This window comes from Phlebotomus papatasi, chromosome 2 (assembly GCF_024763615.1).
Source record: "Phlebotomus papatasi isolate M1 chromosome 2, Ppap_2.1, whole genome shotgun sequence".
Lineage (NCBI taxonomy): Eukaryota > Metazoa > Arthropoda > Insecta > Diptera > Psychodidae > Phlebotomus > Phlebotomus papatasi.
Window position 1 is genome coordinate 37,683,234 of NC_077223.1, and position 25,312 is coordinate 37,708,545.

Consider the following 25,312-nt stretch of genomic DNA (forward strand, 5'->3'; position numbering starts at 1 on the left):
TCTCTCTCTTCCTTCTCTCCTTCATCCTTTAAGACTGGCAAATGGAACTGGAATTCGCGACATAAAGATAAAACATACATGTTGCAATTTTTTCACTGTTGCTTCTGCTCTTAAAGCGACTGGCATGTAACTTCAGTCTCTTTGCGTATACCTCTGCATTCGGTTCTTGTAACAAAGACATTGATTGGGCTCTCCATGAGGCAGAGATGCATAAAGTCAGGTGGCCAACATGTTCCACATGTTACCAGTAAAAGACGAAACGAGATTCAATTTCGACACAAAAGATATGCACGACTCGTACAAATGGAGAATATTCATGTGGTAAATGACTACAGAGAATCTCATGCTATCAGTTTCATATCTTAATCTTTATCAATTAAGATTAAATGTATAATTGATTGTTGATTTGGCTTTTAATTGTCATCCAAATGAATTATAAGCAGAATTAAAGCTTATATTAAGTTTGGTTTGATTTTAAAACATTTACTAAATATGGTTCGATTTTAGAACTTCAGTTAATTTGTTCAACTTAGCAAACTACAACATTTGACTTAAGCTTTACAAAATTACGATTTTAGATATGATAAATAACGAATTATGGAAAAATACAGATCGTATAAAATTTTTGTGTCCATTATATAAATAAACCATTCTTCTTTTAAAGTTTTAGATATTTTAAAAATTAATACAAATGCAAATACCGATATTTTCTTTTGAATAAAATATGCATAGCTGATTAGGGGGAGGTAGGGCTACTTTGAACTGTGGGGCTAAATTTTTATACGATTTTTAGTCTATTTCTAAATGAAGCTGGTCCTGACAATTCTTTTATTTAGATCAGAGGTGTGCAAGAAGCGTTTGAAACCGATCAAACGTCAAAAGAAACTTGTACGTCAATGGTCAAAACGCACTACGATACATCATCAATATATACTTGACTTCTTCTAAGTAAAGGTCAACCCTTCAAGTACGATTGTACTGGTTAAGAGAGATGACAAAACGTCCCAGCTTTGCGGAATGCTCGAACTCACGAGATAGAGCTCACCGTGAATTAGTTTTTCGCATGATTTTTTGGTGCTTACCGTGGTCTACTAGAGATCAAATTGATTCATAAATCGCAAAAGCATTAGAAAATAAAAAAAACTGGTACTTAATAAATTCATTACAGATGAAAACAGATGCAGCCGGGGTTCAAATTTCAATACCTTCAAAAAAATCCAAATTTAACTAAATCGGTTGAAAAATGGGCCCTCCAAAGTGGTTGACCTTTGACCTTCAATAAATCAAAATGGAGAATTTCCCAGTCATAGGTATGTTTGGACGAAATGTTTGCCTGGACTACCTCTACAATATATCCGAAAATCATTGAAAAATCTTGGGCCAATTTTGAGAAAATCGAAAATAGGGTAAGTGTGCCAAATTCCGGCCAGCTTGCAATTCCGGCCATCTTTTTCGTTCCTCGAATTTCCATGAATTTTTAGTTTTTACATACTCCAGAGCAGAGGCGTGCAAGAATCGTTGGAACCGAATTAACGTCAAATGAAACATGTAAGTCAATGGTCAAAACACTACCAAAACAAACTTATTTTGACGTTTATTCGGTTTCAACGGTTCTTGCACACCTCTGCTCTAGAGATTATACAATTCAAAAGAATAACAAAAAATTTAGCTTCGACAAACTAGATGACGTGAAAAAAACATTTGAAGAATTCCCAAAGGGCAAAGAGCTATGAGAATGAAGGTGGCCGAAATAGGGCAGCATAGCTATGTCAAAATTTTTATTTATTTTCAAATGTATTAAGAATGATTTTAGAGTAAATAAAGACGATAAACTGTCTACAAGTTTCCAAGCAACACTCCTTAAGAAGAAGTAATGAAAATATTCAATTTGTATTAATAATATTGCATTTAAAACTTGAAACCTTGGCGCTTGCATGCAACTATGCCGAAATTTGGCACATTTACCCTACATGGTTTTTAGGGGATAGGGGAGAATAGAAAAAAAATGTCTAGAGATATTGGTCTTTTGTTGGGGGTCATCGAAGATAGGAAGTTGATATCTCTTACCGTTTAAGCTACAGGACGGTGACAAGTTGAAATAAAAGATGTATAACAGCTTTCTCTTTGACTTCGAGCAGTAAAATGAAACGATCATCGAGAATTCTTTGAAATTGATGCTTTGAAATAGACAAATCCCTGTTTTGACATTTATTTAACTCCGGTATAAACAAATAAAAACAATAAAAAGTTATCCTTGGTGTTCGCTCAGATGAGAGAAAAATATGACATAAGTAATAAGTTTACGATAAAACATAATCTATTGTGCATACATCTATGTATACAAAATATTAAGAGATACAAGTGAATCCTTCAAAGGATCAAATATGATTCGTTTTGTTCTGAAAAGGATTAATTTCACTCTCTTATTTTTACCAGGGTGGGTCGTCCACGACCTATACTGAAAATAATTTTTCCTGACTTTTTAAAGTTATGTTTTTTTAATGTTTGTATATAATTGTAAAGTAGAAGATTGTACAAATCTATAGATATATTCTATAGAATATATTTTGCAAGTCTCCAATTATTTACCATAGTAAATATTTAAGCTCAAAAGTGACGAATTTTCATATTACCGCAAAGATGGATGATTCAGGGGCCTCTCGACATTTCATTTTTCCATACGTTTTTGCATTGAGGCACTGAAGACTATTGGCAAGTTTTTTCCTAAAGAGAATTGACCTATCAGTCTGATATATTTCGAAATCGTGCATTAAAAGCTATCTAAAAATACATATTTCATTATGTTCGCCGAAATAAGACAAGAACTACGAGCAAATTTGTTTAAGTCGCGGTGCAATAGCTTCAACATTTTTACAAGGAACAGTGAAAAACAGCTTCACTTTTTATTTGGTTTGATGGGCCCCTGGATGATTAAACAATATTATTAAATATTGTGTTAAATCGCGTTAATAGTGATTTGTTCAGGAGTGAAATTTGTCTTGTGAATTACTTATTGTTCCTTCTCAAAGACATTGAGAGAACTTGGTAAATTTGACTCCTGAATAGATGAGAATAGGACTGCGAAATATCACCTGTCCAAAATTACAAGCAGAATGTCCAAAATTACAGGCAAGGTGTCCAAAATTACAGTCAAATTCATGACCATATTCTTTTCAATTTTAACCGTGTTAAGAATAATTTTGAGGAAAACAAATACGATAAACTATTCACAAGGTTCCAAAGTACATTCTTACAAAGGAAGTAATAAAAAACTTCAATTTGCATTGGAAATATTGCACTTCAAACTTTAGACATTGGTGCTTTATGCACCCGGTTCCAAATTACAAGTATTTCCCCTAAGCCCCAAAAGCCATATTAGGAATGATTCAGCGGTATTTTCGTATATGGACGAAATGTCCGCATTGAAAATATTTTACCTCCACAACATATCCAAAAATTAAAAAAAATTGCACGTATCGTTTTCGAGAAATCTCAAAAATGGTTTTGGAGGGGATGGAGAAAATCAGGGGCATGCTAATGGTTATTGGGTGAACTTATGGGGGGGTCCACCAAAGATCCTAAGTCACTATCTCAAACAGTTTTGCCCCTAGGCGTGGTAACGGACCGACAGACGGATGGACGGACAAACAGCGTAACAATATTTCTCAGTTGGAAATTTTGGGGGGTGGAAAAATAGATGCTGCTGTCTCTGTAGAGTTCAAGAAGGACAAAGAACCGATGAATTAAATGAAATGACTGACGTAACACCCTTAAAAGATTTTGCATGGCTATAGCCGCTATAGCCGCGGGACTAAAACATTATCAGTCGCAGACCTCAAGTCTGTTGTAGAACAGTCTGCAAGTTTGGTTTGAATCTTGTACTTCTTGTATGAAAGTTTACTTTTCAAGTTTCAAGACAAAGATTGCGCTGTTTTGTTCATGAAAGTGTCAGAAGTTTTGGGTTTGATGGTGCACATGAGAAAGTAAACAATATTTTTATAAGGATTTTTCATGGGAAAAAATTTTGTCAGTGCCATGAATTTAATACAGAAGAGCTTCCTTCCAACTGGCAAATCACATTCAGCCACTGTCATTTTCTTCCATGGATCCGGTAAATGAAGAAACATTAATCAAATTTACGTAACAATTTAATGCGAAATTAATTGATTTTGACCGGATGCCCCTTTAGGTGACACCGGGAGCAATCTCGTGGAGTGGATAAGATTTCTTTTGGGGCAGGACATGACCTTTGGACATATTAAGATGGTTTTTCCTACGGCCCCTCTTCAAAAATACACTCCTCTTGATGGCGAGGTGATTAGGAATTTTTAATTTTTCTTTTGGTTTGAATTTGAATTTCTTGTTTTTGGCGCAGTTGTCCAATGTCTGGTTCGATCGTAAATCAATATCAATAGAAGCCAAAGAGTGCCGATTGTCCCTGGCATCCATTTATGAGACTGTGGGCGAATTGCTGAAGACTGAAATTGATGCAGGAATTCCAGAAAATCGCATCATTGTGGGTGGATTCTCAATGGGAGGTGCTTTGGCTATGCATACGGGTTTTCATATCAATCAGTCCCTGGCAGGAGTCTTTGCCATTTCATCCTTCTTGAACAGAGGCTCAATTGTCTATGATTCCCTGAAAAATCGGACAAATTCCCTCAAACCACTTCCGAATTTTCTGATGTTTCATGGAGAAAGGTCAGTTGAAATATTCCAACTTTCTACAATCTCTGACCAAAAATTATTACAGGGATATGCTGGTGCCTCTAAAATGGGGCAAGGAAACATTTGACAATCTCCAGGATCATGGAGTAAATGGGACTTTTGTACCTGTCCGGAATACCATGCATGAGCTCAAAAAATCAGAACTTCTTCAACTGAAGGATTGGATTGCCTCCGTTTTGCCTCCACTTGAGAGTGACCTAACAAATAAATTGTGAGTGGATCAAGTACATCTTTTCAACAGGGATAATGTGATAAGTTCTGGTTGAATGCTTTCACCGGGAAAATTTGGGCTAAATTGAGGATATTCATGGGTTGGTTTAGTACAGTTATTCCAAACTTTTGTGTTCAAAATCATTTTTAATTTTTAAATTGCAAACTCTTCTGAAATGTTATGCATGTTATATTAAAATTATGTTAAAGAAAAGAAAATTAAACCAGTTTCGAGTAAAATTAAAGAGCGCAAAGAGCACTTTAGAATGGAAAAAAATGTTCTCTCTTTCAGTTAAAAACAGATTATTTTCCATCATTTAATGATCAAGCGAGTTTAATAGAAAGGTAAGAATTTTACCTTATTAAACAAAAGAATGCATAAATATTTTAGAAAAATATAGACGACAATTGTAAATTTCTTTATATTTACAGAATTATAGCAATATGGGTTTGAAAAGCAAAATTTTCTTTTATTGGGTTAGTGATCTGTCCACTGAAGATGCAAAAAAAAGATAGTAAAAATAAGCAAAACGCTAACTGGTCAAAACCTTATTGCTATGGTAAATCATATTGATTATATTACACAGGATAATCGTATGATATGCAATCAGTAAGTTAAAAAAAAGTTTCTTAATATTTTTGGTTTGTTTTTATTACTTATTACATTAATTTATTATACTACATTTTCTTTTCGAACTCAGAATTTAGATACCGTGTGCATTGCGGTGAAAGATAGTGGTCTCACCGTGGTATCACACTAGAGAATTTCACATTAAAATTTTAATGTGATTCACATTAATTGTTGCTGATATGTGTCCTAATGTGCAATTTTCGTCAAGAGCTTTTAGAAATCAATTCATTTAGTGATAGAAAAGTGAACTCGAGTCACAAAAATTGGTTTAAATAGATTAAAATAGCATAAATAAGATTGATAATTAATGAGCAAATTAATGAGAAGTGAGCAAATTTATGAGCAAAATTTGCTCATTAGATTTTCATCAGGTACTACTTTATTGCAGTTATTCGGGTAGTTTCTGCACCACAATTTTCTCACCAACTTATTCGTGATTAAATTGTAATAAAAAGTACTGCTAATACCTACTTTTTATCGTGCACGAGATGGAAAAAGGACAAAAGACCTTGGAAAAGATCGGTGCAGAGGATAAGTAAGACAAAAAGCTAAACAAAAATGTGTTCGATCTACATTTTATATTCCTTCATAAACTTCTAGGAATATCGTGGTCAAATGAGATGGTAGCCGAATTAATTGAGGCTGTACATTAGGAAACCATCATTTGGGACTAGGGGAAAGTGGGGCACATTTGAAAATGGGGCACCTTTGAAATTGGGACTTTTCACCCATTTTTAAATAAAATTGAGCCTTATCGTGATATAATTTATCTGCGGAAACAGATTGAGAAGATAAAATATATCACGATAAGGCTCAATTTTATTTAAAAATAGGTGAAAAATCCCAATTTCAAAGGTGCTCCTCTTTCAAAGGTGTCCCACTTCCTCCTACAACTGCCGGGAATACAAAAATAGAGGCAGCCAATGTCAATGTCAATGTGATCCTTCCCTAAAGAGCGGGCACTTTACGAAAATGTTTATTTATTTTAAATATTTATCAAGATATACGTTCTTTAAAAGTGGATATAGCGTTTTTAACAATAATCAATTTTTTTTATCCCGTCCAAATAAGGATACAAGGTAAGTGTTCCAAATTTCGGCATAGTTGCAAATAATTACCAAGGTCCTAACTTTGAAATGTATTTTTATTTAATGCATTTTGAAATTTCGTATTACTTCTTCTTCAGAAGTGCTGTTTGGAAGCGTGAAAAGTGTTTTATCATCTTTTTTTCTTTAAATCTATTTTTAAAATACTGAAAAATTATTAAAAATATAGAAATATTACTGGGTATTATTTCGGCCACTTTGAATGTAATTTCGGCAGCCCTGTATTTCGGCAGCCCGGTAGAAACAATGGATATAAAAATTTTAAAAATTTTACAGCACGAGTTTAATATTTATTTTAGTAAAATTATATATTCCACAGAGGTTTGAGACCTTTCGTCTCATTTATCCTTAAGACCTGAAGCTTTGATTTTAGTACCCTAAATTTATGCGCAGATTTCCGTGACGACTTCCCCATCCTAAACTCTTCCAAAATCTTTCTACATCATCATTTTATAGAAGCGATGCTTTTCTTCTTTCTTTGGGCATTTTACAGAATTTGAAAAGAAACTAAATTATATAAGAAATTTAAGGAAGCAGAAGATGTTGCCGAAATAGTAAACATTACCTGTCTAGAGAGACGATCACAAAATGGCAATTTTTTGCACGAAATACGTGATCGGGCAGGGAAATTTCACTCGAATTTAAAGTAGTATTCATTACAAGGGGGAGATATTAGGGTCGGAAGTGGTGTACATGTGAAAATGAAGTGCTTGGAAGTCTTTGGAAGTGGGAGTGCCCAAATATAGTTTTTTTTTGTCTAATTACGTATTTTTCAAACTATGTTACTTTCAGTTAAGATCTTTAATTCGGGTGGCAAACTAAAAAGGTTTGTTGAAATTGTCAAGTTCGATTATGACAATAAATGGAGCAAATAAACACAAATTTGTTATAGCTTAATTGTGTTGTAATTTTTCCGAAGAAATACTCAGCTAAATAATAATTTTCCTTAATTTTTACAGAAATTTCAAATTCATGTAATGGCTCGCAAATAATGACATAGCTATTGCAGTTGACTGAATAAATTTGATGTAATTTTTTTTCTAAGTTATCGTAAATGTATAAGGATGATTGCATAAATTCGTGGGACTTTTTCGCCAATATCCTTAAGGGGTGTCTCATAGGTCACCTCCACCACTTTTGTTCACCTTTTTGCATATACTGGAAAGTTTCTAAAAAAAATTGTTATTAATTATTACGCCAATCATCAAAAACCGTTCTTTTTAATTCTAAAGGATTTTGAAACCAGAGTTAGAATCAAGCTTAATAAAAGGTGAAGATACGTGTGAAGTGCTGAATTAGTTGTTGCACTCGTACTTTTAGACTCTTGCAGATTTTTTAGCACAGTTTCAATAATTGCAAACGAAATTACATTTTTTTTAGATACTCTATTTTCCAAAAGTAGCTTCACTAGTCTATTAGGAAAATTCAAAATATGTTTCTGGCGCTAGAAAACCAAAATATGAAAAAATTTTAAAAAAATATGTGTAAAAATTAATTTCCTGAGATTTTTAAAAAGTTTTCCTAATTAGATTATTCATCAAATTAAATAAAATACTGATTTCTAAGTATGAGAAGTGCATGAAGTACAAGAAGTGGTGGAAGTATTGCATTATTTTCGAGTGCGAAGGCTTCTTCCATACAAATTGTGGAAGTGCCTAGAAGTGGTGTACACATTTTCACCCAAATATCTCCCCCTTGATTCATTATTATCATAAATAAAAAAATATTTAATGAAAATAATAAATTTTAATGAAAAACCTCAAAGGAAAATCATTTATACACCGCCTCAAACCACAGGCAAACATTGGGGTTGGTTGCTGGTCACTTCTGTAACTTGAGAATCAATGATCCGATTCAAGATCTGATTGCTGTCAATTTTTTTGACATATATCGATAATTAAAAATTTTTAATATTCGATTTTTTTGTTAGTGCACTGAGAGAAATCCGAAAAAGTTAAAATAACATTCCGGAAATGTTAATTTTACCCTACAGTATTGATCCAAAATCGGCGTAAATATTACTCTTTTTAGGTGTATTGGGGGTTAAAGTTACCCTTTTCATGTTAATTTTACCCTTAAAAAGGTGTAAAATTAACATTAAAAAATGTTGATATATTTTTACACCTAATGTTAAAGTTATGAGGAAAAAAAAGTTAATCGTAGCCTCTTTTTTTTTCTCAGTGGGAGGCACCAACTATTTGTCGTACTACGGATTCATTATACCACCTGTTCTCATAAACCAGTCCATTAGCGATTCCCTCAAATTTTAGAGTAGTGGATGGCAAGATTAATAAACTAACTAGACGATTGAAGTATATTTTATGCTTTTCATTTAAAGTACAATTAAAATACATATTTGTTTCTTTATGGGTAAAATATTATTTATGCTCAGAAAGTAATTTTATCATTGTTCTGAATAAATTTTACATGGATTATTGTCTAATACATTTTTTTTATTGTCCAACTCATCAGAATTTAGTAATTTGTTTCCAATACTTATATCTTCGATAAACTTTCAACAATACTATATGATCTGAGCTATATATCATTCTCTTTTTCATTTCATACTTAAGTATATTTTTTTTTTGTAAATTGGAATTGTCAAACACAGCAAAAGTTCATTTGAATTTATATCTTAAAATCTTACTAATAATGCTAACATTTTTTAAGGTAAAGTACCCTTACTCGACCGGGTTCCTCTATTCGACCGGTGGGTCAATTTTTGAATATTTGATGGTGAATTTCATCAATTTCTATGAATTTGTCACTGATTCGTATTATTTAAAGAATAATTGACCTATTAATGTTAGATCATACACAAAATATTATAGCAAATATAATTAAATTGAATAAATAAATCTACCGGTCGAATAGAGGAACCGGTCGAATAAAGAGTACTTTACCTTATATAGATTTTTTTTTCGTATTCTTTTTTCATGTATTGTCATTGATTTTTTGGATACTTTTTTATATACTCTTTTCTCGGCCTTTAGTGACTCTCCTTATACAATTATTGTCTTATGTTACATAAAATACACATTTATTTAAATTTAAATTTAGTGAAGATGCAAAATGATTGTAGGATGTTTGTAAAAGATTTTTATAGACGTTAGGGGGAATACGTTGTGTTCCATTCATTAAATTCTTTGTGTTGCGTTGTTTTTTTTTTTTTTAATAAAACTCATCCCCTGGAAAGTCCTTATTCCAGCCGTAAGGCTCTTCAGGAGAGGAGTCCTTTATTTTTTAAATGGAAGAACGGAGAGAGAGAATTCTTTGCGTGAAGACAACGTAAAAAAGTTTCTTGTAATCTCATATCAGAAGACAGCTTATTTAAAAAGTTTACCATTTCATCATCTTGTCAAAGGAAAGATAATTGATATGATTTGGAATTTCACTGTGATATGAAATTATTAGATATGGCTTTACAAATTCCTAAACTTCCTTTTATATCATTATCTTCTGCGGGGATTTGTTCTTGTCACGAGATGACGTAGAGATTCTTGAGAGATAGGAGTCTAAAATGTGTGAATACCGTGAATACGTATAAGCATAAATATTAGTAAAATATGTCATTTTTATGTCTTCTTTCTTATTGTCTCAAGAGATTTAATAAGAATCTTAAAGCTAATGTAATGGGGGCAGATGATGCAGAGATAAGAAGCATTATTTTAAGGACTTTACTCCAGCTGCACCAGGAAAAGGTATTTTCGTTTGCGGTATTTTAGTACAATAATGGGGGGTAACAGTTGATACACTCAAATGCTGGCAATGGATAGTAGTCGATTACATCATTTGAGTCAATATCATTGGTGTCCAAATCAGACCAGATGGGTGCTTCTGCCACAATCTCATCCGCGGACACAGTCTGTGGCAGTTCAATAGAATGGCTTCCGGAGGCTGCGGCGCCAATTGGCGGTAAGTCTAGGTGGTGTACCCCAGTGTTGGAGGCCTGGTGCTGCCCAACTTGTGCGCTGGAGAAAGAGAGGAGTGCATCGTCTACACGCGCTGGCGATAGGTTGCTGAAGTCGGTCGGGTTGGAGGGAAAATCCGTCCTTTACGTTTACGTTGTTGAAAAAATTTGAAAGTTAGTATCAATTGAATTGACCTCTACAATGTTAAATTGGATTTTGCAGACAACACCAAAAATTTAACAGATAAAAAATATACTAAAATTCTACCCGAAAAAGACAGAAAAACATTAATGCATTTTTCCAGTAGAAAAATCCAACAGGAGGCAAATATTTCCAAAATCTCATAGGAAGGAAATGGGGTACCTTTGAATTTGGGCACCTTTAAAATAGGGTATTTTTCTCCTATTTTTAAATAAAACTGGTCTTTACTCCTTACTAAATTAGCCCCACCAAGCAATTGGGAATTTTTATCACTTTATGATAAGGCAAAGTTCTGTTTAAAAATAGGAGTAAAGTCCTATTTCTAATATGCCCCATTCAAAGGGATCCCCCTTCCCTTTAACTTTTCTCGCTTCATATTGATGTAAAATTTCTTTTGGAAAAATGCATGAAAGATGTTAATACTTCTAGACTATGTATATATTCAAAACCTACTAAAAATCATGCTAAATTCTATAATTACTTCGAAATTAAATTTGTTAAATACATCGCAATACATTATTTAGTAAAATTGGTTTTAGTTGATATTGTTACTAATTGGAACAAGATTAAGCTCATATATATATGGATATATATATACATTTTTTTTTAAATAAAAGTGAAAACAAATGATAATTCATTTGACGAATATCGTGAAAGTTCAGCGCAGCCCGTGAACTCCAAAGCAAAGTTCCTTTACTAAAAAATATACTTTAAAAACGTTTTCGATACCTAAAAGTCCCTCGAATACTTAAAAAAAAATTAGAAATTCAAAAGAAGGTATTCACGAATCCTAAGAATAAGAATACAAAAAGCTGGCGAATCTGAAAGATACTTCAAAATAATTTGCTAAACCGAATAATGTTAATTGTTCGCTGTAACCAGGAGATTTAAAAAAATGGAGAACCCATAAATATTTTTAAAACTTTTAAAGTATTTTTGAAATCCGCGAACTTCGCTGGAGCCAATAATCTAAAGAAATAAAATATTTGTTGGTCCAAGAATACTTTAGAAGTATTTGCTAAACCCATTGATCTGAAAAAACTGTAGGAGTTTTCGTTGAATCCAAAAATCTTAAATTAAAATTAGCGAATCCAAAAAATATTTGAAAAGTATTCGCAAAATCAAAAAATTCTTTTAATTTGCGATATCTGTGAATTCCCAAAGGAGTATACACAAAATCTAATAATCTAACAATTCATAAATCGAAAGAACACGTCAATAGCTGAATACAATAATCTGAAAAAAATTGCGAGTCCAAAGAATATTTCAGAAGTATTTGCTAAACTCAAAATTCTTTAAAAAAAATTCGAAAATCCAAAAAGAATACTTCAATTCAAGAGTATTTACTAATCTCAAGAATCTCAAAAAACAAAATACGAATTCGTATCAGAAGTATTCACTGAATTTAAGAATTTTAAGATTAAATTAACGAATGCAAAAAATATTTTAAAAGTATTCGTCAAATCCGAATGTACTTTTGATTGGCATTCACAATTTACAAACCGAGAATGTTTTAAAGTTTTCACGAAATTCGAGAACCTCAAGCAAAGTATTGCTTAACTTCTTAACACATGAATCCAAAATTCTTTGCAAGTTAAACCGTGAATGAGTCATCCCTTTCATAAATTAATAGTGAATTCTGTTAGATAGAATAATATACTTTGAACAATAGCTCTTGATTACTAAAATTTGTTTTAGAATTTTGTACAAAAGGGTGAAAGTGCTTATTATAAAGCTTTCGTTTAAAGTTCAGCATAGTAAATAATAGTACTACATAGTTTTGTTTTAAGTGTATTTACGTTAAAAATGGTTATTGTAAAGTTTCAAATTATAATTACAAGATTCATAAAAAATATTGTCCCTGAGGATATTTTGTCTTTGTACGTGTGCTTTCCAGCATACCGGCAGGAAATATGATGAAACTTTTTTTCTGAATCCTAAATAAACATATTTTTTTGCCAACCTGCACGCAATGTTTTCCATTTTTCATGCTAGTTGATATATCGTATATCCGTGTGACTTTGTCCTCTGTGGGTGACTCTGACCCCCTACTGCCCGTAAGCTTTCCTTTAATTCTAATGCTTAAGAATGGTCCTCACCGATTAGATATAGTAGATCGGATCGGTGAAAACTATCATTAAGTGCTAGAATTAAAGAAAAGCTTACGTACAGTAGGGGGTTAAAGTCGCCCACGGAGGACAAAGTTACCCGCATATACAATAATGAAAAATTTAATTTCAGAAAATGTAAGAATGTTTATCAAACAGCTTCGTTATTTTTCTTTATTTTAGTGATATTACAATAACTTATGTATTCGAGGATCATAAATAGACATATAATGTCATGGCCAGTACTGCACCTACTTATTAAAAAAAATTGATTTACATCAATAATAATTTTGAATAATTAACTTTTAATAGCAATTATTTTTCAGTTTAGAATAATGATTAAAATGTGTCAAATTGTTAAGAAAATTACTTTTGATTAGTTTAAAAACTTAGTTAAGAACAATGGTATCCAAGAAGAGCAAAATGGGTCTAAATCTGTTGTTAATGATATGTAACAAGCAATAGCAGTAATTTTGCAAAATTTGATAGATCAAATCTGTCCTTAATATGCATCCTTATTGAAAATTCTACCAACAAATTCATATTTTAAGTAAATAAATTGTTAAGTTTCGAAGTTCGTTTAAAACACTGAACCTGTAGGTAGGCAAAAGTAGGCAATAGTTTGATCATATGCTATGACTCCATTTTACATTTAACGCTAGTATCAATAAACATAAAATAAAAATATGGTTTATTTAGTCACTTAATTCTGAATGTAATTTAACGAAAAAAATTGACGTAAGTTTCTCGACCATATCAGCACTTTAATACAAAATTTCCATATGTATAAAAGTGAGCTACAATGAAGTCTCAAAATCAACAATTAAGATGTATAACAAGTATAGATGTTCTTTATTTCATAAAATCAATTTTCTCATACAGCAATTCGATTTATTAAATTGACTGACACATCTCATCAAGAAGTTTCATCAAAATTTGTCAAATTCCTCTTAAAGACGAACCACAAAATGCTTCGTGCATCAATTCATTTAAGCAAATTTCAATTTATTATTAATATTTTGCAGAGAGACTTTTGTGAAACTGTATTTAGGAATGCTCATAAATCTCTCTCTTGGTTTGTACTTTTGTATTTCAATTTTTCCCATCAATAAACATCTCAGACACAGAAGGAATATTATTTGCTCAAGCCGAGAAGCTGGGAATTAATAAATGCTTTCGTCGGTTTTATACAACGTTTTCTTTTACCCTTATAGCATTTTTTTCAGAATTGTTTTTCATTTAATTTCAAGAGGAAATTGTATATATGACAATGTTCACCACTGAAATTTCATTTAACTTAGCGCACTCTTAATTAAATTTGTGATAAGAAGCTTTTAATAGAAAATTGAAAGATCTCTCTATCAAGTGAAAAGTTCTTTTCAATTAATTCACTGGTCATGTCTTGCTGGTTATAAGTCTTAAGTGAATTTTCAATTTCAAATGTTATATGAATGTGTTCAGCTTGTGTGCTGGGGCGTAAGAAAAGATATTGATGGTACATTAAAGTCTTTCATCAGCTTTAGCGTCTTATGTATCCTTAGGAGAAACTGTACACTTCCTGCACATACTCGAGACGCTGACGTCATTATTTTATTATACGCTATAAGTGTGCAAAAGGAATGAGCCTCGTTCAACTTCCGCCCTCTTAGTGGTTTACATTATATGTCGCACTTGCCAGCATCAACCCATCAGCATCCGTGAGATTATAGTGTGATCAAGTGTGAAATGTTTGATACTTGAGAAATTGATCCCAAAATCAGTGAAATAACTTTGGTTAGTAGAAGTTCTTTTTATAGTAAATAAAACAAATTGGAGAAACTTTTCTGAAACAAGGAAAATATCTTCGGGAACTTTTTGTTGGTGTGAAATGCTTTGCATCACAACAAATTCTTTCCTGTAACTTTAATCGAGTTTGCATATTTCCTGCTGTTTATACATAATTGCACTATAAAGCTTCATTCAAGTTAAGAGTGGGAGGAAATATTACATTATAGAGAACAATATGAATATTTTTTCTTCTTGCCTGCATATAAATATTTTTGAAAAAGGATAAATGAATTAAATCCCAAAAATATGTTTTCTTGGAAACTATTATAATCCGGAGAGATATATAACCAATCGAAAAAAGTCATAAATTTGAAGATTTTCAAATATAAAATTTGACTTATTCGAATTGTTATACTCTTAGTAATTCACATAAATTTGAAACTCATTTGAATTTAAATATTAATAATAAAATAAAAAAATATTAGATAATTGAATTAATAGAATTCCTTTATCAGCTGTATCAGCAATTCTTATAACAATATAAAAAAAGTACATAGAGCAAACGAGAATCGCTGACTTAGGCGACGAGTAAGTTAAGATAATTGTTGATTCAAGTGACGATATTTCAATCGATTAAACGGTAGAAAACCAAAATCACTTATTGTTTATAACAAAATATTTGCATAATATATAATTAAAGAAATATTTATTTAGCAAATAATTAATATGTTGATTGTTTATTTGAAATAAAAGACATGAGCAATGTGAAAATAATAAACTGGCCAGGGGCTTATCAAGCCTAATATTAAGTGAAGATATTTTTCACTTTTCCTTGGAAAAATTTTGCAGCTATTGCACCGCGACTTAAACTAATTTTCTCGTAGTTCTTGTATAATTTTGGCGAGCATTATGAAATATATATTTTTGGATAGCTTTTAACACATAATTTCGAAATATATCAGACTGATAAGTTAATTCTCTTTAGGAAAAAACTTGCCAATAGTCTTCGGTAGCTCTATGCAGAAACGTATGGAAAAATTAAATGTCGAGAGGCCCCTGAAACTGGTATTGTTGCTCGAAATAAAAGGGGAGCAAGCAAACGTTCCAGACTTTGCGAAATGCTAGAACTCGTGACTTAAATGCTATATTCTGCAAACATACTTTCGCATTATTTATCGTTTACCGGTCCTCAACTCATTTGAAACGATTCATAAATCACTCAAAAGGTCCCCCAAAATAATTTTAAGAGTAATAGAATTGATTTTCGCATAAAAATTACTTATATCAGTGTAGAAGCGAGTTTTTCTACTAAAATTACAACGGTTATAATTTGAGCGTGGCGAGTCCCCCTCTTTAGAAGATGATGGCATACAGAGTGCTAGTGGAGAGACGAGGCAGTCTAGGTTCTATAGGTTTTATCGTACAACTGAGAGGATAGAGCTGTGCGTTTTGGTACAGTTAGAATGAAAATTTGGATACCATGGGGCTCAGGAATATATCGGTTCATAACGGGATCATTACGGGCTCACAACCGATTTGAAGCGATTTATAAATCACTTAAAACGTTGTACAAAAAACTTTAGGTAGGAGTAATATAATTGAATTTCGGATATAAATTAGTTATCGGTTATGATTCGGTGCAATACCCCTTCATAACCTATTGGAATCGGTTTAAGCTTGTTAGGAATTCCAAGACCTTTCCCAACGACGAGCCCAAATATGATATCGTTTAATTACGAAATACACTCTATTGGGCCTTTTAAAACTTTGACATTGAAAAGCCATTGCATTGGGCTCTTAATTGTGGTCACGAGCAGACAGACAGTGTGACGCCATTTCTCAGAAATCGTCTTAAATGCGAATATATATTTGGAAGAGTGGTCTCCGGAGGGATGCAATGCCGAAATTTGGCGGGTGGAATAATCGAGGGATTATACGGCTCTCTCTGTGGAGTTCGAACAGTAAAAAAGCAGAGCCATGTTTTGGTCTTGGAGATTATTTTTATTATAATTATATTAATTATAATTTGAGTAAAATGTCGTACCGATATTAGGTGAGATTCTTAACAATCTCACCTACTATAATCCTAACAAAATTTCATGTCGTCCGATCGACCTCAAATTTGGCCAAAATGTGTTTCAGCACTTCCTGATCACGAATATATATGTGGCTAATTTACGTTCCCGGCCGGCCGGCTGGCCGGCCGGCCGGCCGGCCGGCCGGCCGCTCTTTGGAGCTTAATAGCTCCTAAACTAAAAAAGATATCGACTTGCGGTTTTCGGCAAAGGTTATATATCGGGTGAAAATTGCAACTTGGTGCATTGACCCCCCACCCCCCACCCCTCCTTCCGCCATTTTGAAGACCCCCCTTTTTTTGTTTTCTCAATAGCTCCGCCCCTATGGCATCGAACGGGCTCAAATTTTAGTATGTTATAGCTGGGCCTTAGAGCTTTCCATCAATACCAAACTTAAGGTCCCCCTGACCCCCCTGACCCGAGCTATAAGGGTCCAAAAAAAATTTCTTAAAATGGCCATAACTCCGGTTCTAATTGTCAGAATTTAAAAAGTGAGGGCTTTTTGGAAAGCTCTCGTGAAATGCCACTTCCCCTTCTAACATCGCAAGTTCATAAAACCACCGCTAGGGGCGCTATTATTAAAAAGAAAATTTTTAAATCTTATAAGTTAAATAACTCAAAAATTCCATTGTGCATCGGGCTGAAATTTTAGTATGTTGTAGCCGTTGATTATACCTATCAAACAAAAAAAACCTTAAGTCGATCCATAACCTCTGACCCGAGCTATAAGGGGTCAAAGTTCGAACATTGACCGGCCTCTATCTCCGGTTCTAATTAACATATCGACCTAAATTTTACCTTTTTGGTTTCGTCTCGACGAGCACTTTCAGATGGAAGTTCAAAAAGTCACCACAGGTGGCGCTGTGATAGCGTCAAAATTCATCGAAATTCAAAGTCACTTTTCTCAAAAACGGCATTGTGCAAGTTAATGAAATTTTAGTATGTTGTAGTCCAGTCTAGGACGTTTCCAAAATGGTGCGTATGTGCGCTGTGGTTTCAATAGAACCGGAGATATGAGGGGTCAAAGTTCACGAAATTCAAAAAATCATATCTCCGGTTCTATGTGACCGATTTTGATGAATTAGGGCTTAAACGAAAGATCTCACCAAATGCTACAACTTTCTAGAATATTTAAACTTCGTGGGACCAACACCAGGGGCGCCACAGTCGAAAAAACAATTTCAATATCACATAACCTCAATTATCTCGACTGTCGCTGAACCGATTTTGATTATTACTTCAACATAATTGTAGAGCACATTTGTCTCTACATTTCGTCCATACATCATTTTCCGCTCAGACTACGCTATCACTCCGATTTTGCCGTTTAAGTGTGAAAAAAATGATTTTTCCCATAATAACGCTTTGAAATCACTCAGATGCCAATTTGACTGCCTCTACTCCACAAAGACATACTTAAAATATGGTTTTAAATGGAAAGTCCCACAAAATACAACAATTCTTTGATATAGTTGAAGTTCAACAAATGACTACTTGGGGCACTCTGGATGAAAAAACAAGTTAAGAAACAAAAAACCTCGCTTATCTTGGCTTCTGATTAATCGATGAGATCATGTTCTACAGCAAAATTATAGAGAACATTCTGGTCTACATTTCACCCATATATCACTTTTGTGCCAGTTCATCCAAATCCTTGATATTTTGGTTTAAATACAAAATTTGTATAATTTCACGAATTTGATTCAAGATAACTGAATGGCGTCTCCCAACTTCAGCTCTAAATCGAATTTGCATGCACTCCGAGTTAGCTCACGTTAAGAATCTCACCTACATAAGCCGGTTAGGATTATCTGTCCCTTTATCTGGTTTTCTGTCTGTCTATTACTAGTTCAAAGACCAAACCACAAGAGAAATCACCTTCTGTTTTACAAAAAGCTCTCCGGTGAATTGGATATTTCTTAGAGACTACATTTTAGTTTTCGTCTTTAAGTAACCTTCCATAAAATAATGACGTCTTTGTTTACGTCATTGTAATTTGTTTATGTTCTTTAGTGTACTATATATTCTAATTTCTATTCTTAATATTTCTTGAAAAGGGTCATGGGTGAAATCCATAAAAGAACGTAAGAAAAAATCGAATGGTACGAAACTTCAAAGCCTTGGCGTTTCTTGAAATATTTTTTCTCTTATTTTCAAACTTGAAATACTTTTAAATTTCACCATTACTGCATGTAATCCATTCCAACCGGTAGTGAATCGATAAACTAACCTGTAGTTTATTTTCTTTTGCCTAGAATTTTAGATTTCATTGTCCATGTGATAGTTTCTAGCCTAAAGGCCAGGCGTTAGAGAAATTTATTTCCGATATTTTTTTTTGATTTCTTGACAAGTCGATATTCCCTACAGCGTTTCTTTATTTTTTTTTATAAATCGATTCTGTTCCCTTAAAATCGGGATTATTATTTTGTTTTGAAAACAGCCCAAGTGGTTTCTTAAATATATCTTTTTTCTTCGAGAGGATTGTACATATTTCTTAATCGATTTAATCAAGTTTAATTTGTTTGTAAGATCTTAAATTTTCCAAAACGACTGTATTGGTTTTAACCGTTTTAATAATAATGATCCGGTAAGGGACCGCTTATGTACTGATAATCAGTTTCAAAATGACGATGGTAAATGAATAGTGAATTTAATATATTATTAAACAGGTAATTTTGAAACTTTATTTTTTAAATTACTTATAAGGTAAAGTGCCCTCGAGTCGACCGGTTCCTCGACTCCAACGGTGGTCACTGATTCGTATTTATTTATGGAATAATTGACCTATTAATGTTAGATCATACGCCAAATATTAGTGCAAATATAAATAAATTGAATAAATAACTCTACCGGTCGAATTGAGGAACCGGTCGACTTGAGGGCACTTTACCTTAAACATGTTTTATTCGAAAAACGTAAGGGTGAATGTGGGTGTATAAACAATAATGATAAAGTAAAATTAATGGAGATCCAGAATTTTGAGCATTTGTTGGTTTTCCATCACCACTGCTCATTTTATAACAAGGCTTCAGCAACTTTTCATTTTAATAATATCTTTATTCAGTCAATGCTATAATTTGCTATTAAAGTTCGGGAAACTGTCGTAAAATAAAATAAAAAGTCTTATGATTGAATACAGAAATATATCGTTTTACTTAGTATAATGGCAGTTCATATACAGTATATGTATGTAAAAAATGCAACGTCTATTTCAAAAGAACTTTCATTCAAAGTAGAAGCTTTTATGCTTAAAATAGTGGAAAGTTCAGAAGGGTGAATGTAGAAAATGCTTCATGCTATTGTAAAGAAGTGTTTTATATATAAAAAAATAGAAAGAATTTTTATTGCTAGCGGTGATTTTTTTTTAAATTGAAAAGGGTATTATTTCCTTATTACACTTCACCCAATATCTTCTCACATTCTTTCCATACAAATTAAATTCAGGAATTTTCTTCAGTTAAATTTGTTGTGTCAAGTAAGAATGTGTGCATATATTATACAGTGTATATACATCTGTTGTACAGAATATTTAAAATGTGACGCAATGTTCGTAAAGAAGGAAAATGTTGGAGGTGGGCAAAAGTGGATAGAAGCAAACAACACGGAAGCCACTAACAGGATAAAGTTTGTCTTAATATAATTTCTTCTACAATATAGGAGGTGTTTCTAAAGCAATTAAGGCGAAATTTAAATCAGAAACTAACACATACTACAGGGAATAAAGTATGGATATTGTTCTGAAAAGAAATATATGTATAACAATTGTTTTTTTTTTGGAATCTACAAAGTGGAAAGAAATGAAAAATATTAGCTGCAAATTTCCATCATCTAAAACAGTTTTGAATTCTAAACAGCGAAACACCAAGCAATTCAACTTCCTACTGTTTGAGACCTCGCCCTGCCCGATCGACTAAAGCGACCTCCTCTAGCGGGTCTAAAGGACGAAGAAAACCACCCAGACCTAGCGAGCGCTCCAATATGTCGTTTCTCCTGAGGTCCCCGCAATGGCATCTGCCGGACACCGGACTCCAAGTCGGACCGCAAGAGACCAAATCGCGCCAATGAACCTATGTGGCGTTTGTCCTTTGGCCTAAATGACCGCAGCCATCCATTTCTGGCCATAGAACCTTTTTCACAAATTCAGCAAATTCAGTACCTAAATTTTCTAATATTAGTAATTGCAAAGAAAATTGGTAAGAGATAATCAAAAAACAGAAGAGCATTCCGTGTGAGTAAAACTACTAAATTTCTCGTTCAAACGTATAGTTTTTCTTCAATTCTAAAAAGATTCAAAAAAGGCATTCATAAATATCTAATAAATATCTAAGCACCCCATTTTGTCTTCTATTTTAATATTTTGTAAAAATCCGTATTTAGAAAAAATACGTAGGGGGAAGTGGGGCTACTTTGAGCTATGGGGCTACATTGTTATACAATATTTTCGAATATTTCTAATGGAAACTTGGTTTTAACATGAATTAATTTGGATAGACAAAATAATTGTGGATCTAAATAAAATAATTGTAAATACCAGCTTCATTTAGAAATAGGCGAAAAAGCCGTATAACAATCTAGCCCCACAGCTTAAAATAGCCCCACCTCCCCCTATTGAGTTTCCGGTTTTATCGTTAATTTAAGGTTCATGTTAAGATATTGTTTAAGTAATTTAAATGTTTAAGACACTATAGAAATTTGGACAGTAATTTAAAATTGTTTTTGAAAATTAATAATAAAATAAATTGTCATGAAATTCTTTTTGCATAGAGCAAAAAATTACATTTGTAAAAAGAAACTTGAAACTAACCTTTGCGAATATTTATGATTATCTTATTCCTCAAAAAATATGTTTTAAAATAAATAAACCAATATCAACAGTTATTATAATTCTTTCATAAAATAATTGTTTTAGTCCTATAGTCCTCTTTAATTGGCTACAATTTGAAAGTATTTAAAGCTTTAACAAATTAGAGAAATCATCAGACCAAAAAAATACATATTTAGTTAACACGAATTAAATATTTATATATTAGTATCTAAAAACTTGTACTTATGGGTACGCAAAGGTTTGTGTCATGTTTGATAAAGAACAAACTTCTGAAGATAGACTCCGCATGTTTTCGAGGACCCTTACCTTTGAATCTATGTATGTTAGACCATTGTCAAACGGAAAAATATTCATAAATTTTAAGAAAAATAAAACAGTTTAATTTTGCCTTATGGAAAAGCCTGTAAGAATTTTATTTCTTTATTCATCGAAAGATTACTTTAATAAACTTTGATAGTACTCAATAACTACCCAAAGAGATTTTGTAATGATTTGTAAATTGATAAAATTAATTTTAAACTGGTACCAAACTGAAAAAGTTTTATTTTTCCAATAAGATGAATCAGAAAAGTAACAAGACTTTTAACGTAACAGTCTGCTATGAAGCAGATTTGCAGTTCATTGGAAATTTATGTAATAAAGGTTATTAAAATTGTTAATGACATGGAAACCGTAGCTTCTTACATATAAATTATTTTAAATAACTTTCAGAATTGTTTGTATGACGAAGAGTTTATTAAGCTTTCTACAAATTGGACAGTTAATACCAATAAACAATATAGAAATATTATCGATAAAAAAGCAATTATTGTAACAAAATCATTGAAGTAATAGGCCTTACACATGACATTATTTAGCATTATAAAGATTTTTTTTTAATTTTACTTATACAGAAACAAATATTTTGTTTCAATATAGGTAAAACTGGGGCACCACAAAACACGGGGTAGCACTAAAGCCTGCGATCTTTTAATCAGATATTTGACTTCAGAGGACAAGACTAATAGAAATTTAAAGGCATTATAGGAATGTTTGTTTACTGAAGAAATGGTCGAGATGGTCCAAGTAGTTTAGGAATAAAAACTAGTGTTTGGTGCTACCCCGTGTTTAGTGGTGCCCCAGTTTTCCCTACCAAAATATTAAGAAAAATTTAGAAAAGGCCACGTAGTGTCTTCATATTAAGATCGGTAACTAAAATGCTGCTTGAATGTTACAAAATCAGCTATTAGCTAAGAGTAGTTAGGGGAAGATGGGGCGTTTCAGGAATGGCTGACTTTTGAAAATATAAAATAAAATAGTAAAAATAGAAAAGGAATGGTTAGACTTTGTTAGCTTAAATATATAATATATATATATAATATATAATGTAGAAGTCTATTTTTCTAGTCTAATATGGACATAAATTTGTCTAGTGTGTAGAGACCATTACACACTAAAGAAATATATGTCCATATTGAAGAAAATTGCTTACGCTTCTGTAGGAAAAACTGTCAATTTCTCCCTATGTAACGCCCATAAAGTAATATAGGGGATTTTTGTCAAAGAAGCAATTTTGACGAAAAAGCCATAGTGTGCACTGCACAGGCTTTAACATGAAAATAAAAAAATAAATAAAGAAAAATACTTCGTTATTCATTGTTATGCAATATACGAATATTGAAATAATTGCCTTCATACTATAGACAAAATCATTTCTATAATCTAATTTTATGTAAATATTTTTGAGCAATTGTATGAGCTTTGATGTGTAGACCAGTTGAAGTTTAATTTAATAATTTACCTAACTTCCTATACACCATAAAAAGTTAGAAAAGTTACACTGTACTTTGTGGTTTTGTAGTTTTGTGTTTGAGTGTCAAAGGCATAAGAGCAAGAGAAAGTATTTTAGGGTGTCAAAATAAACCACTTTAAAATACGCTTTAACTCTGAAACCTTTCAAGTTGTGAAATTTGTCATAAAACTACATAATAATAAAGTTTTGACGAGAAGTTTAGAATTTTTGCTTACTCACACTGCCCTTCTGTTTTAACATTCACACTCTATCCCTTTGCTAATTATATTGGGAGTTAAACTTTTCTAATTTTTCACATAATATAATCAACCTCGAAAATGTTTCGTGATCATTTGCTGTTCAAAGTAATAATTTTGCGGGAATTCCCTCATGAAAGGATATTCCTAGTACATAAATTTTATGGAAAAGGAAGAATTTTAATTAACTAAAAATTAATTTCCTCACCATTAGCAAGAAAATTATTCCAATGCTAGGAAATGTAAGTATTCGTACAAATTTTAATAGGAGAACGGAATTGTTCTTCCTATATTAAAAAATTTGATGTTTTTCTCAAAAAATCTGTTGGAAAAAATACAACGTAATATTAAAGAATTACTCACCAAGATAACGCTTTTCTTCAAAATGTGCATTAGGATTGAGACTATTGAGAGACTCAAGAATGTCTTCATAGTCAACTGGAGATGTTTGAACAACTGGTTCTGGCACTTCAAAGACACCATCAGCAAAATCAGTGTAAGATGCCTGTCGTTTCTGTCGTATTCCGTGAATAGGTGAATTCTTTAGAGCTCCAATATTCCTCTTTTCTGCGTTCAACAAGCGAATAAGGATATCATAACAAGTTCTTGAGGATAAAAATAAAAAGAAATCTAAATATGTATTTAAAATATTACCTTTCAGTTCTTCCTCTTCTTCATCCTTATTTTTCTGATTAGGCAGAGCCCAGTCTCTGGCCAGAGCACCAATACTCCTACGTTCCTCTTCAATCCATTCCCTCTTGCTCTGTGGCAAGAGATTTCCTCGAGCAAGAGCTGCGAGATTCCTCTTACCGCTCATGTTGAGATTTCCTGAACGAGCTAGAGCACCAACATTACGTTTATTCGAGAACCAATTGGAGGAGGGTGCAATTTCTGCATCCGGTTCTTTCGATGGCAACTGCCCTGCCTTAGCAAGACTCGCAAGACTCCGTTTGCCTCCACCCCTAGTGTTACCACCTGTGCGCTGATATCCACCTGTGCCTTGATATCCACCTGTTCTGAGCACCGAGCCTGAATTCCTTAATTTGAACAATCCAGCACGTGCGAGTGAATTGACAGCACGCTTGTCAGCCAAGAAGTCACCCTCATTCCCCCCATTGTCCAACGTCTGATAGTCACTTTCGTCTAAAGCCCTCTCAAGAATACTCCTCAATCGATTTCGTAGTGCTACTCTCTAGAATGATATTTTGAGTAATAAATTTCTTCTTTGAAGTTAACATAAAAGGTACGAGGAAATATTTCCTATATACTCACGTGTATATCATAACCTTCATCTGGCGCTGAGATGAGATTGAGAATTTGATCCAAGACACATGGGCTTATCACTCCAGTTTGGGGTGCCTGTGGATGAACCTGGAAAATAAAAAAATGGATTTGAATTTAATTTTAAAATTGACTACGTGGGTTATTGCTTCAATAAAAAAGAATTTATTATTTTGATAAGGAAGTAAATCAGTAAAACCTATAAGATTATTAGATTCTACAAAAATTTCGTCAAAATGAAGCACATATCGACTGCGCCAAAATGTTCCATTTTAACGAAAATTCTTCGAAATGCATAGAGAGGCCTTAATCCTCCAATGAGAAAAAAAGAGAGTGCGATTAAAATTTTTTCCTCAGAAATTTAACACTTTAGGTGTAAAAATATATCAACATTTTTTAATGTTAATTTTACACCTTTTTAAGGGTACCTTTAACCCCTAA

The 25,312-nt window shown here is 32.6% G+C and overlaps 2 protein-coding genes across 7 annotated transcripts in view; one reads left to right on the plus strand and one right to left on the minus strand.

The window, feature by feature from the left end:
• The first annotated feature begins 3,934 nt into the window (after window positions 1-3,934).
• On the plus strand, window positions 3,935-5,401 carry LOC129804136 (lysophospholipase-like protein 1). Its single transcript, XM_055851219.1, has 4 exons — window positions 3,935-4,111; window positions 4,190-4,314; window positions 4,376-4,701; window positions 4,754-5,401. The coding sequence occupies exons 1-4, from the start codon at window positions 4,012-4,014 to the stop codon at window positions 4,941-4,943; spliced, it is 741 nt and encodes a 246-aa protein (XP_055707194.1). The 5' UTR covers window positions 3,935-4,011; the 3' UTR covers window positions 4,944-5,401.
• A 3,576-nt stretch (window positions 5,402-8,977) lies between these two features.
• The window catches only part of LOC129804106 (neuropeptide-like 1), a 46,759-nt gene continuing 30,424 nt past the window's right edge, over window positions 8,978-25,312 (minus strand). For 2 of the 6 annotated variants that reach the window (XM_055851180.1, XM_055851179.1), the window contains 5 exons: window positions 24,863-24,961; window positions 24,245-24,782; window positions 23,954-24,157; window positions 20,630-20,864; window positions 8,978-10,727 (listed from right to left, as the gene is read on the minus strand). In XM_055851180.1, coding sequence (XP_055707155.1) covers window positions 10,397-10,727; window positions 20,630-20,864; window positions 23,954-24,157; window positions 24,245-24,782; window positions 24,863-24,961 — 1,407 coding nt within the window. In that variant the 3' untranslated portion in view covers window positions 8,978-10,396. Of the gene's footprint in view, window positions 10,728-20,619; window positions 20,865-23,953; window positions 24,158-24,244; window positions 24,783-24,862; window positions 24,962-25,312 lie in introns of all 6 variants that reach the window. The other 4 variants (XM_055851185.1, XM_055851184.1, XM_055851182.1 and 1 more) reach the window with 3 other exon arrangements.